Source organism: Artemia franciscana, chromosome 10, assembly GCF_032884065.1.
Source record: "Artemia franciscana chromosome 10, ASM3288406v1, whole genome shotgun sequence".
Lineage (NCBI taxonomy): Eukaryota > Metazoa > Arthropoda > Branchiopoda > Anostraca > Artemiidae > Artemia > Artemia franciscana.
The window spans coordinates 23,798,593-23,812,469 of NC_088872.1; the positions used below are offsets into that span (position 1 = coordinate 23,798,593).

Sequence of the window (13,877 nt, forward strand, 5' to 3'; positions counted from 1 at the left end):
AATATGAAAAGATTGTGATATTAATCATGGTGTTTTGACAAACGAAGAGATATAGTTAATATATACTATTCATCTTTTAAAAGTGATACGAATAATACCGGCTAGAATGTTCCATTGTCACAAATCAAATTTTGTTTTTCTTGCTAAACTCTCTCGGTTTTATATGTTCGTATTTCAAAATTCTTATATTTGTTAGTGATTTTTTAACGCTGATTTAATTTATATAGTTCTTATTATTTTCATTTAAATGTATTTGTCAGTGGCCTTCTTGAAGTGATTTGACGAATCTTAATGTTGTTTTTGTTTGATAGGTTACATTTATAAATATGCAATTTATAGCGAAACATAATTTGTTTTATTGTAGGCCTATAACCGTGAATGCAGTGAGAAAAAACTGTCCATGTTAGCATACATCACGCTTTGAAAATTTATTAGTTTGAAACATGGCTGTTTCTTGCCTCCAGCGGAGGGATGTCCTACATTTTTCCTATGGTGCATAAATCTATGCTTTGTAATTTTAAAAACTGGGGAGGGGTTAAGAATGAAGAAAAGGCTAAGTTACAGACCTAACAAACAGAAGGCTACTATTTTTAGCCAGAAAATAGACGCATCGAAGCTGGAGTATGAGTACCAAGGAGCATTTGTCCTTGAACTCTAGAAACACTTGGCTACCCTTAAAAATGACCCGAAGAAGTCAGCCCCGACTGGTAAGCATCTCAACTGTCCCAAGAGAAAGATTCATAAGAAATATAGCAAATTCAAAGACAACATCAATGAAGCTGCTACAAGCAAACATGGGTTTATCAAGCGGAAACCCAAAAAGTGGATCTAAGAAAAAACCCACTCAAACTCTGTTCCAAGTGAGGGGACCAGCAAGAAGTCCCCGTATCCAAAGTGCTGCGACAAGAATGTCACAAAATCAGCAAGAGCTGATTCAAAACCTATTAGTCTAATATTGCTAGAGGTATGGAAAGAGCCACATACTGAACGATGCACGGATACCCTATCAGATACTTGGAAAAGGTACTGAGTAGAAGAAGTAAAATGCCATCCCCTCGCTTAAGGTTAAGTATGGGAAAATAGTCAGAAGCAGTGGGGAGCGTATCGAGAGTTGGGGAGTATATTCTCAAGAGCTACTGAGACCAGGAGGTTCTAATAACCAGCATCAGCCACCTAAAACTCCTTGGAACCCACCAAACCAACAGGTTTATGAAAATTTATGGATCCAGCATTTATGAAAATATGCGGATCCAGGTATGGATCCGCAATTAACTTTTTTTTTTACAGCTGGGCTCTTGAAATTTAGACAAAAGTTTTCGGTTTTGGATGGTTTTTGACATTCAAGTTTATTCAAAATAAAAAGCATTTGAGAAGATCGAAAATGCAATGGGCGTAATGACCTGGTTGATGAAATGAAATTTTGTTTATTTTGTAGATTGGAATTTGAGATCTCTACTGTATGATTTTATATGGATATTTTGAAATTCATATGATAATTTAGCGTAGAGATAGGTGCGATTCTCACCTTCAGTCTAAAACATTCCTATGGAAGCATGACTGCATGCTGGAAATCAGTACAGATCATGGAGAGGTACTTGAAAAGGCTATCATCTGAGCTGGGGCGTTTTAAACCATGGTTCGGGGATCAAAATTGAATAGCTTGCTTTGGGTATTTTGCTGGAATGTGGAATGAATGGCGGAGCTACAGTAAGGTACCGTCTGTGAGCTGACAAGACTGAGGTATGTGATTTGTTAGAGTCAGGAGTGGTGAGCTCGAGACTTGGCCAAACTACCTTATCTCTATGATTCGTGTCGGGGAATTAGCTTGGGTCACATCTATGGCATCACGGGCTTAAGCCGCAGCCATCCAGGTCTCAGGACCATAAAGAAGAACTTGAATTATGATTGTGCTTTAATTTCGATTATTTTTTTTTACGGTGCTGACGGCACTTACAAATAATGTGGCTTCAGAAATACACCCCTGAAATTGGGTTTTAATTGACCCAGTGTCTGCGGTGGTCGATTCAAATTAGGTGAATGACTTGAAAGCTTCAAAATTGTGCCCCAATACAATGAAAAAATTCTTGAGACGTTTCCAAGTTTATTCCACTGAAAAATACCTTATCATGAATCCCTCTGGAACGTAAGAATTCCATCCACAGAACGGTAGGACGCACCAACTCAAGGAGTACACCCAAGCGTGAATTGACCATCTATATCCACGTGAAGATGAAAAACTCAAACCTAGAAAGACAATATGAAAGTTAATGAAATCTGAAAAACGTCCGTTTGTTTTGAATTTGGGGAAAAATAGCCCGGACTCATACAAATCAAATTGCAGACCTTCTTCTTATTAAAAAGAAACATAAACATTCGAATGAAATTAAAGAGACACATAAAAGATTCACTTTTGTTTTGTGGTAACTTACTCGGTGATGGAAAAAAGAAAAAGTTAAAGAATGATGGAAAGGAAAAAGTTGAAGAAAGATGGGTGGAACATTTTGAGAATGTGCTAAACCGAGATACAGTTGCAGGAAAAGATATAGATGAAAATGAAAAAGTTTGTGATACCTTGGATGTAAAGGAAGATTTGTTTTGTGACAAAGAATTAGCGACAGTACTAAAAGGATTAAAAAACAATAAGGATCCAGGTGCTGATAGTGTGATAAATGAGTTTCTTAAAGAAAGCTCTGAGGTCAGAAATAAGCTACTGAAGATTATGAATATGATTTTTGAAAACGGGAAGCACCTAATGATTTTAGGAAAACCTTAATTAAACCACTGTATAAGAAAGGTGACAAGAGTGAGTGTCGTAGTTATTGAGGCATCAGTCTGGTCTTTGTAGGTAGCAAATTACTTAGTAATTTGATACTTTTTATACTGAGAGATGCTGTAGACAAAGTTTTAAGGTAAGAACAGTGTTGTTTTAGAAAAGGTAGAGGATGTGTTGACCACGTTTTCACTCTTAGGTTAATAATTGAGAAGTCCCCTCGTTGTCAAACACCTTTGGTCCTCTGTTTTATCGATTAAGAGCAAGCTTTCGATTCTGTTGATAGAAGAGCGTTTGCAAAGGTCTTATACTTATGTGGTATACCAGAAAAATACATTAAAGTGATTTGTGCTATGTACGAGAATAATACTGCTGTGGTTAAGGTAGGAAATGAGGTTAGCAATTGGTTTTGTTTTAAATCAGGAGTTAAGCAGGGTTGTGTTCTATCCCCCTTTATATAGATCATTTTGATGGACTTCGTCTTAAGTAGCACAGGAAAGACAATTGGAGACCACGGAATAAAATGGGGAGGAAAAACGCTCCTTAACTTAGATTATGCTGATGATTTAAGAATATTAGATGAAAGAGTGAGCAAAATGAATGAATTTTTAGAGTTTTTACGAGTTCAGGGTGCTAGAATAGGCTTGAAAATTAATGTTAAGAAGATTAAATCACTAAGGCTAGGAATAAGTGAAGGTGAAAAGGTGAAGTTAGGTAACAAAAAGATTGATCAGGTTGACAGCTTCACTTACCTTGGTAGTATTATCAGTAAAGACGGTGGGAGCAGTGAAGATGTTAAAAGTAGAATAGCTAAGGCTCAAGGTGTTTTTTCACAGTTAACTATGACCACTGACACAGTTGTCAGTGGTCATAGTGATGTGTCAGTGGTCATAATATAGTGATGACAGTGGTTAAATGACAGTGGCGACACTGGCGCTCCGTAAAGCAGACGAAAATTTACTAGATATTTTCCAGAGAAATTGCCTACGGATTGTTCTGGGTACCACGCTGACTGACCGTATTTCAAACAGTAGGTTGTACGAAAAATGTAGTTCAATCCCGCTTTCTAGGGCTATAATGAAAGAAAGGCTGAAATGGCTAGGCCAAGTTTTGCGGATGAAGGATGATAGATTGCCGAAGATTGTCCTTTTTGGCCAACCGTCTGGGGCTACATGGAAAGCAGGTCGTCCTCGTCTAGGTTTGGAGGATGTCATAAATAAAGATTTAAAGGAAATGGGAACTTCCTGGGAGGGTGTAAGGAAGGAGGCCTTGGATAGATTAAGTCGGAGGAGGAGCGTGCGTAGCTGTGTTGGCCTCAGGTGGCTTGATGCTGCAGTAAATTATTATTATTAGTAGTAGTAGTTACCAAAATTTAATGATTCAGAGCATCCCTTGTCCGATTTTCGAAGAACAGAAATGAGAGTAATGCTTATTAGCATTTCAAAAGTTTCAATCTGATGACCGAAGCCAACTACAAACCTAAAATACTTTAGAGTACATTATATAACCGATGTTTCTTGCTTATTTCATTTTCGTTTATAAATTCCATAAATTTCTCTTTTGCTGAATTTCCTTTGGTAGAGAACAAGACACATATCAACCTTAATATTAAATCTATACAACCGAACTCCTTCCACTTTTTACCTATCAAAAAGCTAGAACTTTCAGCCTGAATTTTTGCTAAGTAGGGTTAGACTGTAAAATTTTAATGATGTATTTGTAAGTACATTCTTGATTCAGCACTGTGGACAAAAGAATTTTCAAGAGATCTATGCTAAACCCTAAATATGCATAAAAACTACAGAAAAAGGAAAGGACTTCTTTCTGGTTCCGCGAAAACTGATGCGCTTAAATCAGCCTCCTTGGTGCTGAATTTTTAACAAACAAAACTTGTTTAGTTACTTACTTCTGGTGAGCACCAGATGACGGTCTCGCCTATCCGGCGCCAAAGAACCTTGAATGTGCTTCTTACGACCATTTTGACATTTTGGGTCTAGCATATTTGGTGATATTTGGCTAGTATTTCTTCCATCTCTTATCAAGTCTTCTCAACTTTTCTCACGGTTCCAAATCCCCCTCACATTTTTTTGCAAATCCGGTTTTTATTTAGAGGAGGCCACTGTTCCAAAGCTTAGGAAGTCTCTACATATCGTATCTTCGGGACGAGGCAAAGTATTATCAAGTTGGTTGAGGTGACGCCTTTTAACGATATGTGACAGCTCTACTAATAGACAACAAGGACACTCTACTAAAAGACAAGGGGAAAAAATGACAGCTTCAGCAAAACATGAAAAGGACAAACAAAGATAAAAAAACAAACACTATACAAAAGAGAAAGACGAAGAGAAAACTCGCATTTAAACTAAAGTTCAAAAACATGTCACATAGCATAAGATTAGGATACCTCTACTGTAAAAATTGCTGTCTAAAAGACTCTTCTGAATGAGATTATCGAACCGTTTGTGGTAACGAACTGTAAGTAAGGTGTGATCCGGCTCAATAGCAACCAAAACTCTAAAAAACGGAATTTCGATACCAATAGATGTATCAAAACAATCGAATTTTTATGCTGATTTTAAATATATAGGTTCCATCAAATTTAGTCCTATCCATCAAAAGTTAAAAGCCTGAAAAAACTTGCCTTATTTTCGAAAAAGGGGAAATACCCCCTAAAAGGCAAAGAATCTTCATGAGAGTCACACCATTAGATTCGGCTTATCAGAGAACCCTACTGTAGAGGTTTGAATCTCTTGTGTGCACACATGTGGAATTTTATACTTTTTGCCAGAAGAGAGATCACGGACACGTTTGTTTTTTTTCCCCGGAATGATCGCATTGATCCAGTGGTCCTAGAATTCTGCGAGAGGGCTCACTCATTCAAACGGAAATTAAAAGTTCTAGTGCCTTTTTTAAGTGACCATAAAAATTGGAGAACAACTAGGCCCCCTAACACACACTTTCTAACCAAAGTAACCGAATCAAAATTTTGAGATAGCCATTTTGTTCAGCATAGTCAAAATATCTAATAACTATGCCTTTGAGGCCGAATCAACCCCCACCCTGAGTCCCTGGGGGAATGGTTACCAGTTATGAACTTAGCCCATTGTTTAAATATAGCCAAGTATTGGTTATTGGGAAGTATACAGACGTTTTCAAGGGGTATTTTCTGGTGGGGGAGGGGGTGAGAGGAGAGGGTTATGGGGGAGGATCTTCCAATTTTTCAGGGGGGAGGAGAATATCCATGGAAATCCAGCTGGGTGCTTGATTTCCCAGCATTATTTAAAAAATTCAGGAATTAAGAAAAAATAAGTTTTCCAACTGCAAGTAAGGAGTAACATTAAAACTTAAAACGAACAGAAACCATTACGTATATGAGGGGGTTCGTCCCCTTGTCGATGCTACACTAAAGTATTTTCAGGAAAATCAAAAGAGCTATTTATTCCAATTAAACGCCTTTGTGATTCAGGGTTCATTCTTAAAGAATAGGAACAAAATGCGAACTTAAGCGTAAGGTGCGAGGTATTGACAAGGGGTTAAATACCCTCATATAACGTATATGGCGAAATTCACCCCCTCCTCAATACACTGCTCTTTATTCTAAAATTCTAATTTTGTTAAATAATGTTCAATATAAGGAATAATTTGTTTGTGTTATTTTCCAGCCAATCTTAGCTTTAAATTTTACCTTAAGCAGCTTCATAACTATAAATTTTTATGTAATAATAAACCAAAGATTTTGTATGTCTTTGGCTTGTGTTTGGAATTAAATAAAAAAGGAACAAGTTTTTCCAAACTCAAAGTAAGGAATAACATTAATACTTAAAACAAACAAAAATTACTATGTTTATCAAACAGTTCGTGGTAACGAACTATAGTAAAGAGCGGACTTACTCCTCCACAGTCCCCGTGAGAGGGGCTACAAGTTACAAACTTTGACTAGTGTCAACCAGTGTTGATAAGTTTGACCAATTATTTTTCCAAAGCCAACGGATCAAAACTCTGAGATAGCCATTTTATTCAGTGTAGTCGAAAAACCTTATAACTATGTCTTTGGGGACGACTTACTCCCCCACAGTCCTCGTGGGAGGGGCTACAAGTTACAAACTTTGACATGTGCTTACATATGGTAATGGTTATTGGGAAGTGTACAGTCGTTTTCAGGGGGATTTTTTGGTTGGGGAGAGGGCTGAGAAGAGGGGGATATGTTGGGGGAACTTTCCATCGAGGAATTTGTCATGGAGGAAGAAAATTTCCATGAAGGGAGCGCAGGATCTTCTAGCATTATTAAAAAAAAAAACAATGAAAAAATAAATATGAAAAGTTTTTTCAACTGGAAGTAAGGAGCAGTATTAAAACTTAAAAGAACAGAAATTGTTACGCCTACGAGGGGCTCACCTCCTGCTAATACCTCGATCTTTACGCTAAAGTATTTTTAGTAATTTCAACTATTTATTCTACGGCTTTTGTGATTCAGGGGTCATTCTTAATGAATTGGGACAAGATTTAAGCTTTAGTGTAAAGAGCGAGGTACTGACGAGGGGGTGGACCCCCTCATATATGTAATAAAAACATGAGAATACAAAATGCAAATTTTGGATTAATTATTCCTCTACGGAGAGCCAAAATCAAAACATGCATTGATTCAAATACGTTCAGAAATTAAATAAAAAAACGAAGTTTTTTAACTGAAAGTAAGGAGCGACATTAAAACTTAAAACGAACAGAAATTACTTCTTATATGAAAGGGGCTGCTTCCTCATCAACGCCCCACTCTTTACATTAAAGTTTTTTGCTGTTTTAAAAAGAAGAGTTGAGAGAAAGAGTCAAACTTTGGCGTAAAGAGCGGGGCGTTGATGAGGAAGCAGCCCCTTTCATATACGAAGCATTTTTTTTTATTTAATCTTTTAAAGATCTTTTCTATCATTCATTGATATCATTTGAAAATTGCTAAGCCCGTGACTATCATTTTCAGAAAAATAGTTTCGACCTCTTTGGCCATTTTGTTGCTATGCCTTGCAAAATTAGTTCCAAAAATATCACTAATTTAAGTTATGTAGGAAAATTTTTCCATGGAGAAATATATTATGGAGCAAGGGAATTTTCCATGGAGGGGGAGCTGGATTTCCAGACATTATTTAAAAAAGATCAGTAATTAAATAAAAAAAAGTTGAAAAATCCAACAAGGTTCAAAATCCAACAAGGTACAAGACCAAGGTGTCTGTCCTCTAAACGAATTTGTCTCAAATTATCTTCTGGTTGGGACCTTAGCAATGAAACAGGCTATTCATTCTAAGAAGTATCACTTATAATCTATGTTTAAATTTAAAAGGTTAAAAAAAAATACACTAAAATGAATCAAAGGTTATAATTGGACATAGGAAAACAAAAATTTATTAGGTATTATACATTTAATGGATCTTTGCATTTGTTAATTATACGGAAGCACGGTGACTCTTTTCAGAATTATTTTCATCATTTGTTGACACATATTCGGGGCTTGCAAAATATTAATGTTGAAGATATTTGTGGTTTTGACCTGTCTTTGAATTAAGTTATTATAAATTTGATTCAATCCACATTTATCTTAATCTCTATTGACACCAATTCACCCAAAGACAGTTTTTCTAATTACTCATGTATCCCTGAAACTTTGTAAAAGTCCAACAGGAGTATCAACTACTTTTGTGTAACAAATTGATGCTTCTGTTGGACTTTCTATGCTGCAGCACCTAGGACCTTCATCATTTTTTCTGGCGTCCTCTTTCCTTTTTTTTTGGTTTTTAATTCTTTTTTAGAATAACTTTGTCAATTGTTCGATTACTGGCATCTTTGCCCATGGTTTTGCTGATTGGATCTCTTGTCACATTGGTCCCCCATGAGTTTGCTCTAGATCCATTTCTGTGCTAAAGTCCCACTCAGAAGATAATTTATCAAGATCCAAAATTTTTTAATTTAAATTTTCTTTTTTTAATTTTTTAATTTAATCAAGATCCAAGATGCTTTGGATCTTGATTAAATTAAAAAAAAAAAATTCTACTGAAATTATGGAGCAACATTCAAAGTTAAAACGAATAGAAATTATTCTGTATATGAGATGGACTGCCCCTCCCCCTCAATACCCCTTTCCTGACGCTAAGGTTTTTAAGAAATTTTAGAAAAGATTCTGAGTCTAATTACACGGTCCCTGTATTTAAGGAATTGTTCTTAAATAATTAATTCAAAAGGTCAAACTTTAGTGCAAGCAGTGGAGCATTGAGAAAAGGGAAGACTACCTCATATACGGAATAATTTATGTTCGTTTGAAGTTTTAATGTTGCTCCTTCCTTTCAGTAGAAAAAAAATAATTTTTAAATTTAATTTCTGATCGTTTTTAAAACAAACCTAGGAAATCCACCTCCCTCTGTGGAAAATTCTCCTTCATAGGATATTCCTCCATATAAAGTTTCTCCCACGTAAGATTCTTCCACAGGAGTCCCTCCTGTACGGAAAATGTTTCCAGACCCCCCCCCTTAATTGGAATTTTCTCCCGCAAAAAATCTCTGGATAATTCCAACTCTGCAGAAAATCTCCTCCAGACAATTCCCCCAAAGCATCTTCAGATGTAAAATGGAGTCACCAACGAGAAGGTAGTATAAAATAAAACGAATTTTGTATACAAATTCTGACAACGTGTACAATTCCCCCCCTCCAGAAATTTCCTCTTAATGAAAAATCCTTCCCGTAGGAAAAAAATTGCCTGAAAAAAGATCCCTATAACAAATACTACATGTAAACAATGAACGAATTTCATACCTCGTGGCACTTCTTCCGGTGGTTTTGGGGTGTCACGTCATTCTCCAAAGACAAAGTTATTATATCTTTCATCATTACTAAACAAAATGGCTGTCTCAAAATTTTGATCAGACGGCTTTTAGGAATTAAGGGGGCTAGTTGCCTCCAGTTTTTTGGTCACTTAATAAGAGCACTAAAACTTTTAATTTCCGTTCGAATAATCCCTCTCACAATATTTTAGGGTGATTAGTTCGGTATGATCACTACTGAAAAAACAAATTAACCCGCATTCGTGGTGTTTCTTCTGGCAAAAAAACACAAAATTCCATATTTTTGCATATAGGAGCTTGGAACCTCTAATGTAGGTTTCTCTTAAGCTGAATCTGATTGTGTGATTTTCACGAAGACTCTCTTACTTTTTAGGGGGTCTTCCTCCTTCAAAAATTCAGATATTCTCAGGCTCGAAGCCTTTAGTGGGTCAACACCAAATTTTAGGGATATTATGTATTTGGAGTCAGCATAATCAGCCGACTTTTTTTTTGTGTATATTAATGTCGAAATTCCGTGTTTTAAAGTTTCGGTAACTATTGAGCTACATCGCTCCTTACTTATAGTTCGTAACCACCAACTGTTTGACTTTAACAGTCCCGTCCAGGAGACCAATTGAGAAACATACGTTTGCAATAGCACACATCCTGGTCTTGTGCTTTGTGAGTTTTTTGAATTTTATTTGAATGTGAGTTTTCTTTTCGTCTTTCTCTTGTGTATAGCCTTTGTGTTCCTTATCTTTGTTTTTTTCGTGTTTTGCTTAGGCTAGTTTCTTTGACTTTTTTTCTTTTTGATAAAGCTTTCCAGATATGAAGCCAACATTTTTTTTTTAATGTTCAAAGTTATTTTTTACTGATTCTGTTCACTATCTTTGTTTAAAAGAAAACACTGGTTTTTGTATACTTTCATTTCTTTGAATTTTATTATGTTCTGGATAATTTGCAGCAGCAAAAACTTCTTCGTTACGTCTAAAATACAATTTTCCATACGTTGCTTCAACAGGCCGCTATGAACAATGTCCATAAATACTTGCTTGTAAAAACACAAACATAACACCCCCCCCCCCCCAAAAAAAAACAAAAACAACAGAGAGTGTACCAATTCATTTTATTGTTTAGGAATCGATTGACTTTCAATTGTGATTGACTATTCCAGCACGTAAAATAGTTTTTCCAAGCGTGACCAGAATCATCAAAAGCTATTATCCCAATACACAGTTAGAATCTACAGATGAACTGTCATCGCTGTTTTAAAGAGAATCTATTTTTGTCTTTGTAAAAAAGACGACATAGCAAGTCATTCAACCATGTTAAAATGGCTCCATTAGTTCTCCAGATGAGAAAGAAAATCCTGATAGCAAGAAGCTGATTTTAATCAGAAATAAAGAGAGAAGCTTCATTGAGCTTCAATAATTAAGAACAGTAGTTTGAAATGCTAAAAGATAGTATGTTAAAGAATTTCCATTTTCTTGAAATGCAACGTATTTACTCCATGAGATGTCAAGCTCCTAATTAAAGAGCCTTCACAAAATCCAGCGATAACTAAAGAAAAAAGTGAAAAATTCAAACAAAGCCGTTATTATAGCGTGTATCATCTTCATTTTATTGAAAGTTACGGCTGATTCAAATCAGATGGCGAATATTAATAATTTGCTTCAGATAATGTGCTAGAAGGATTCAGCCGATGATTTTAAATATTGATTACCGGTAAGAGAGGAGGAAAAAAAACAGAAACAAAAGTAAGGAAAAAAAGAAAAAAGATGAGAAAGGCTATAGAACAGGACTATTAAAGGCTAGAGGAAGATTCAGCAATAAAAAAGAAAAAAAGGAAAGAAGTTTGTAACAAGGTTAAAAAGTTTAAGAAATAGTGAAGTTGTTATAAAGAGGACGAAGTGACCTGAGAAGTAAATTTTTACCCAGATGACCAGTAACAACAATGAAGTAAACAATGACAGACATTCAGAGACGTAGCTCTCTTCTGTTTATTGAGGTTAATTCCAAGAGGAAACATTTTCAAAAAAGCTGTGTTTGTCGTCCATGAGAAACATAGACAAAGCAAACTACAACATCTATTAAATAAAACCTTACAAAAGATTACAATTTAAGCACAATTCAATTAAGCTCGGAGAAGCAGACACTTACCAGTGAACGGGTGAACAATGGCAAAGTATCTATCCAGAGCAATCAGCGCCATGGTAATGATCGAAACAGTTCCACACAGAGCACCGCAAAAACCATAAAGCTGAAAGAAAGCTGAATCTTTAAATTGCACATTTTACTGTACTAACCCTGACACAGTGTTAAAAAGTATATATAGAAAACATTTTTTAAAAAAATAAATGTGTTACAAGATGATTTCTCATTAATCTTCATTACGTTTCAATTCTTGGGACTAGCTAGAATGCCCTAAAAACTGAAACCATTCTTTTAATTTTATTTAGTGGAAGATTGAAGGTCAGTACTTTAAAAATATTTACTGTATGGGATTGATCCAGATTTTTGTCTTAAAATTACAAGTCGAAACTTGTTATTATTTGCTTGTTATTATTTGTCGAAACTTACTTATTTGCTTAATTAATTTATTAAGATAGATAATGAAAGACCAAGAGAGATCCAACTCGCAAATTATGATGAAAATAAAAATGAACCTAAATAGGTCAATCAAAAGCTAGTAGTTAAGGTAAATAAAAGATTGAAAGGGTTTTTAATTTGTATTGAAAATCTTAACAGCAAATTATGCATTCATTTTTCAATAAAAATTGCATCTATCATGAAAAACTATATTTGTCTGTAAAAAGAAAGATTTGTCAGTAGAAGTGGCTTTTGAAGAATAAACAATTTAAACGGAAAGATAAAGAATTCTGTTAAAGGGGAGGAAGAAAAAACAATTTCTCGCTTTGGAAATGCAAGCTTCCAAATAGTTTTGGAGTCCCACCCTGTTTTGTCTTACAGACAGGGGACCGAGTTGAAAGATTCAAGAACATTTATGTGGGAAGGGAATGGGTGACTTCTTTGACCTTTGCATCGGGAGGGGAGAGGATCAATTTTACCCCGGTACTAAAAAAATTTAGACGTTGCATTTTATTTTACTTTTTTTTTGTCTATTGTCCGAAAGGCTTCGCTGCTAGCTACTGTATATTCCCACAATAATTAGAAAATTCCAGAATAACATGGTACTCATTGATTACCGTTTTATTTCGTATTTACAAATAAATGATTTTTCAGAGGGATTTTTAACAATTCTATGCTGAATTCTCTCGCTCAGGAACCCTACTCGAGAAAATTAACCACCTCTGACCCCCTCAATGCCCAATTCCCACCGAAACCCTCCTCCCCCTAGAAAATCCATCTACCCGTGGACACTTACCTTGGAAAAATCTTCTTCCTCCACAAATGACTATCCCTACCCCCAAAAAATTTCCTCGACAATTAAAAATGAGCAGTCAAAAAGAAAGCATGATAAATAAAAATAATCAAAAAAGAAGGGTATTTTGGAATATTCTACCTATATTCCGAAACAGGTAGAATACTACTACTTCTACATCCATAACTCACTGCATCACCAAGTTGCCTGACACCAACAAAGCCACGCACGATCTTCCTCCATCCAGTTCATGTAAAGTATCCTTCTTTGCACCCTCTTAAGAATTTCTGATCTTGATTAAATTCTTCCCTGAAAAATCCTTCCCCACCCAATTTGGGGAAAACCTGCTTCTCGCTTGGCCCTAGATGGTTGGCCGAATAGGATGATCTTTGTTAATCTGTCACACTTCATACGCAGAACATGTCCTAGCTATATCAAGATTTCTCCCGTTATAGCCCTAGTTATCAGGATAGAACCGCAGTTTTTTATAGCTTATAGTATAAGCTATAAAAGCTTTTATAGCTTTTAAAGCTTTCAGTCAATCGGGTACCCAAAACATTTCGTAAGCAATTTCTCTGGAAAACATCAAACATATCCTCCTCCAGCTTTTGGAGTACCCCTGTTTTTGAACCATACTTTTCTACTGTCATAACTATAGCTTCCAATATTATAATCTTGGTTTGTAGAGTTATCATCTAAACTTTCATCTTCTGAATTTTCTGAACTCTTTTCAACTAAGAAAAAGCACCATTGGCCTTGGAAATTCTACTTTTAGCATGTTCACTACACTCCCCATCTATACTAATAATACCACCAAAGCAAGTGAGGTTATCCATAAAATTGATTTCACCACTACCCAAAATCTCTCTTCACTTTCACTTATTCCTTGTCTAAGTGACAAGGACAAGGAAGCTTAAAAATTACT

At 35.6% G+C, this 13,877-nt stretch overlaps 1 protein-coding gene across 1 annotated transcript in view; it reads right to left on the minus strand.

The window, feature by feature from the left end:
• LOC136031943 (rhodopsin-like) overlaps positions 1 to 13,877 on the minus strand; it is a 94,074-nt gene that overhangs the window by 20,022 nt on the left and 60,175 nt on the right. The window contains exons 5-6 of the mRNA XM_065711945.1: positions 11,731 to 11,830; positions 2,121 to 2,244 (exon numbers count right to left, since the gene is read on the minus strand). Coding sequence (XP_065568017.1) covers positions 2,121 to 2,244; positions 11,731 to 11,830 — 224 coding nt within the window. The remainder of the gene's footprint in view (positions 1 to 2,120; positions 2,245 to 11,730; positions 11,831 to 13,877) is intronic.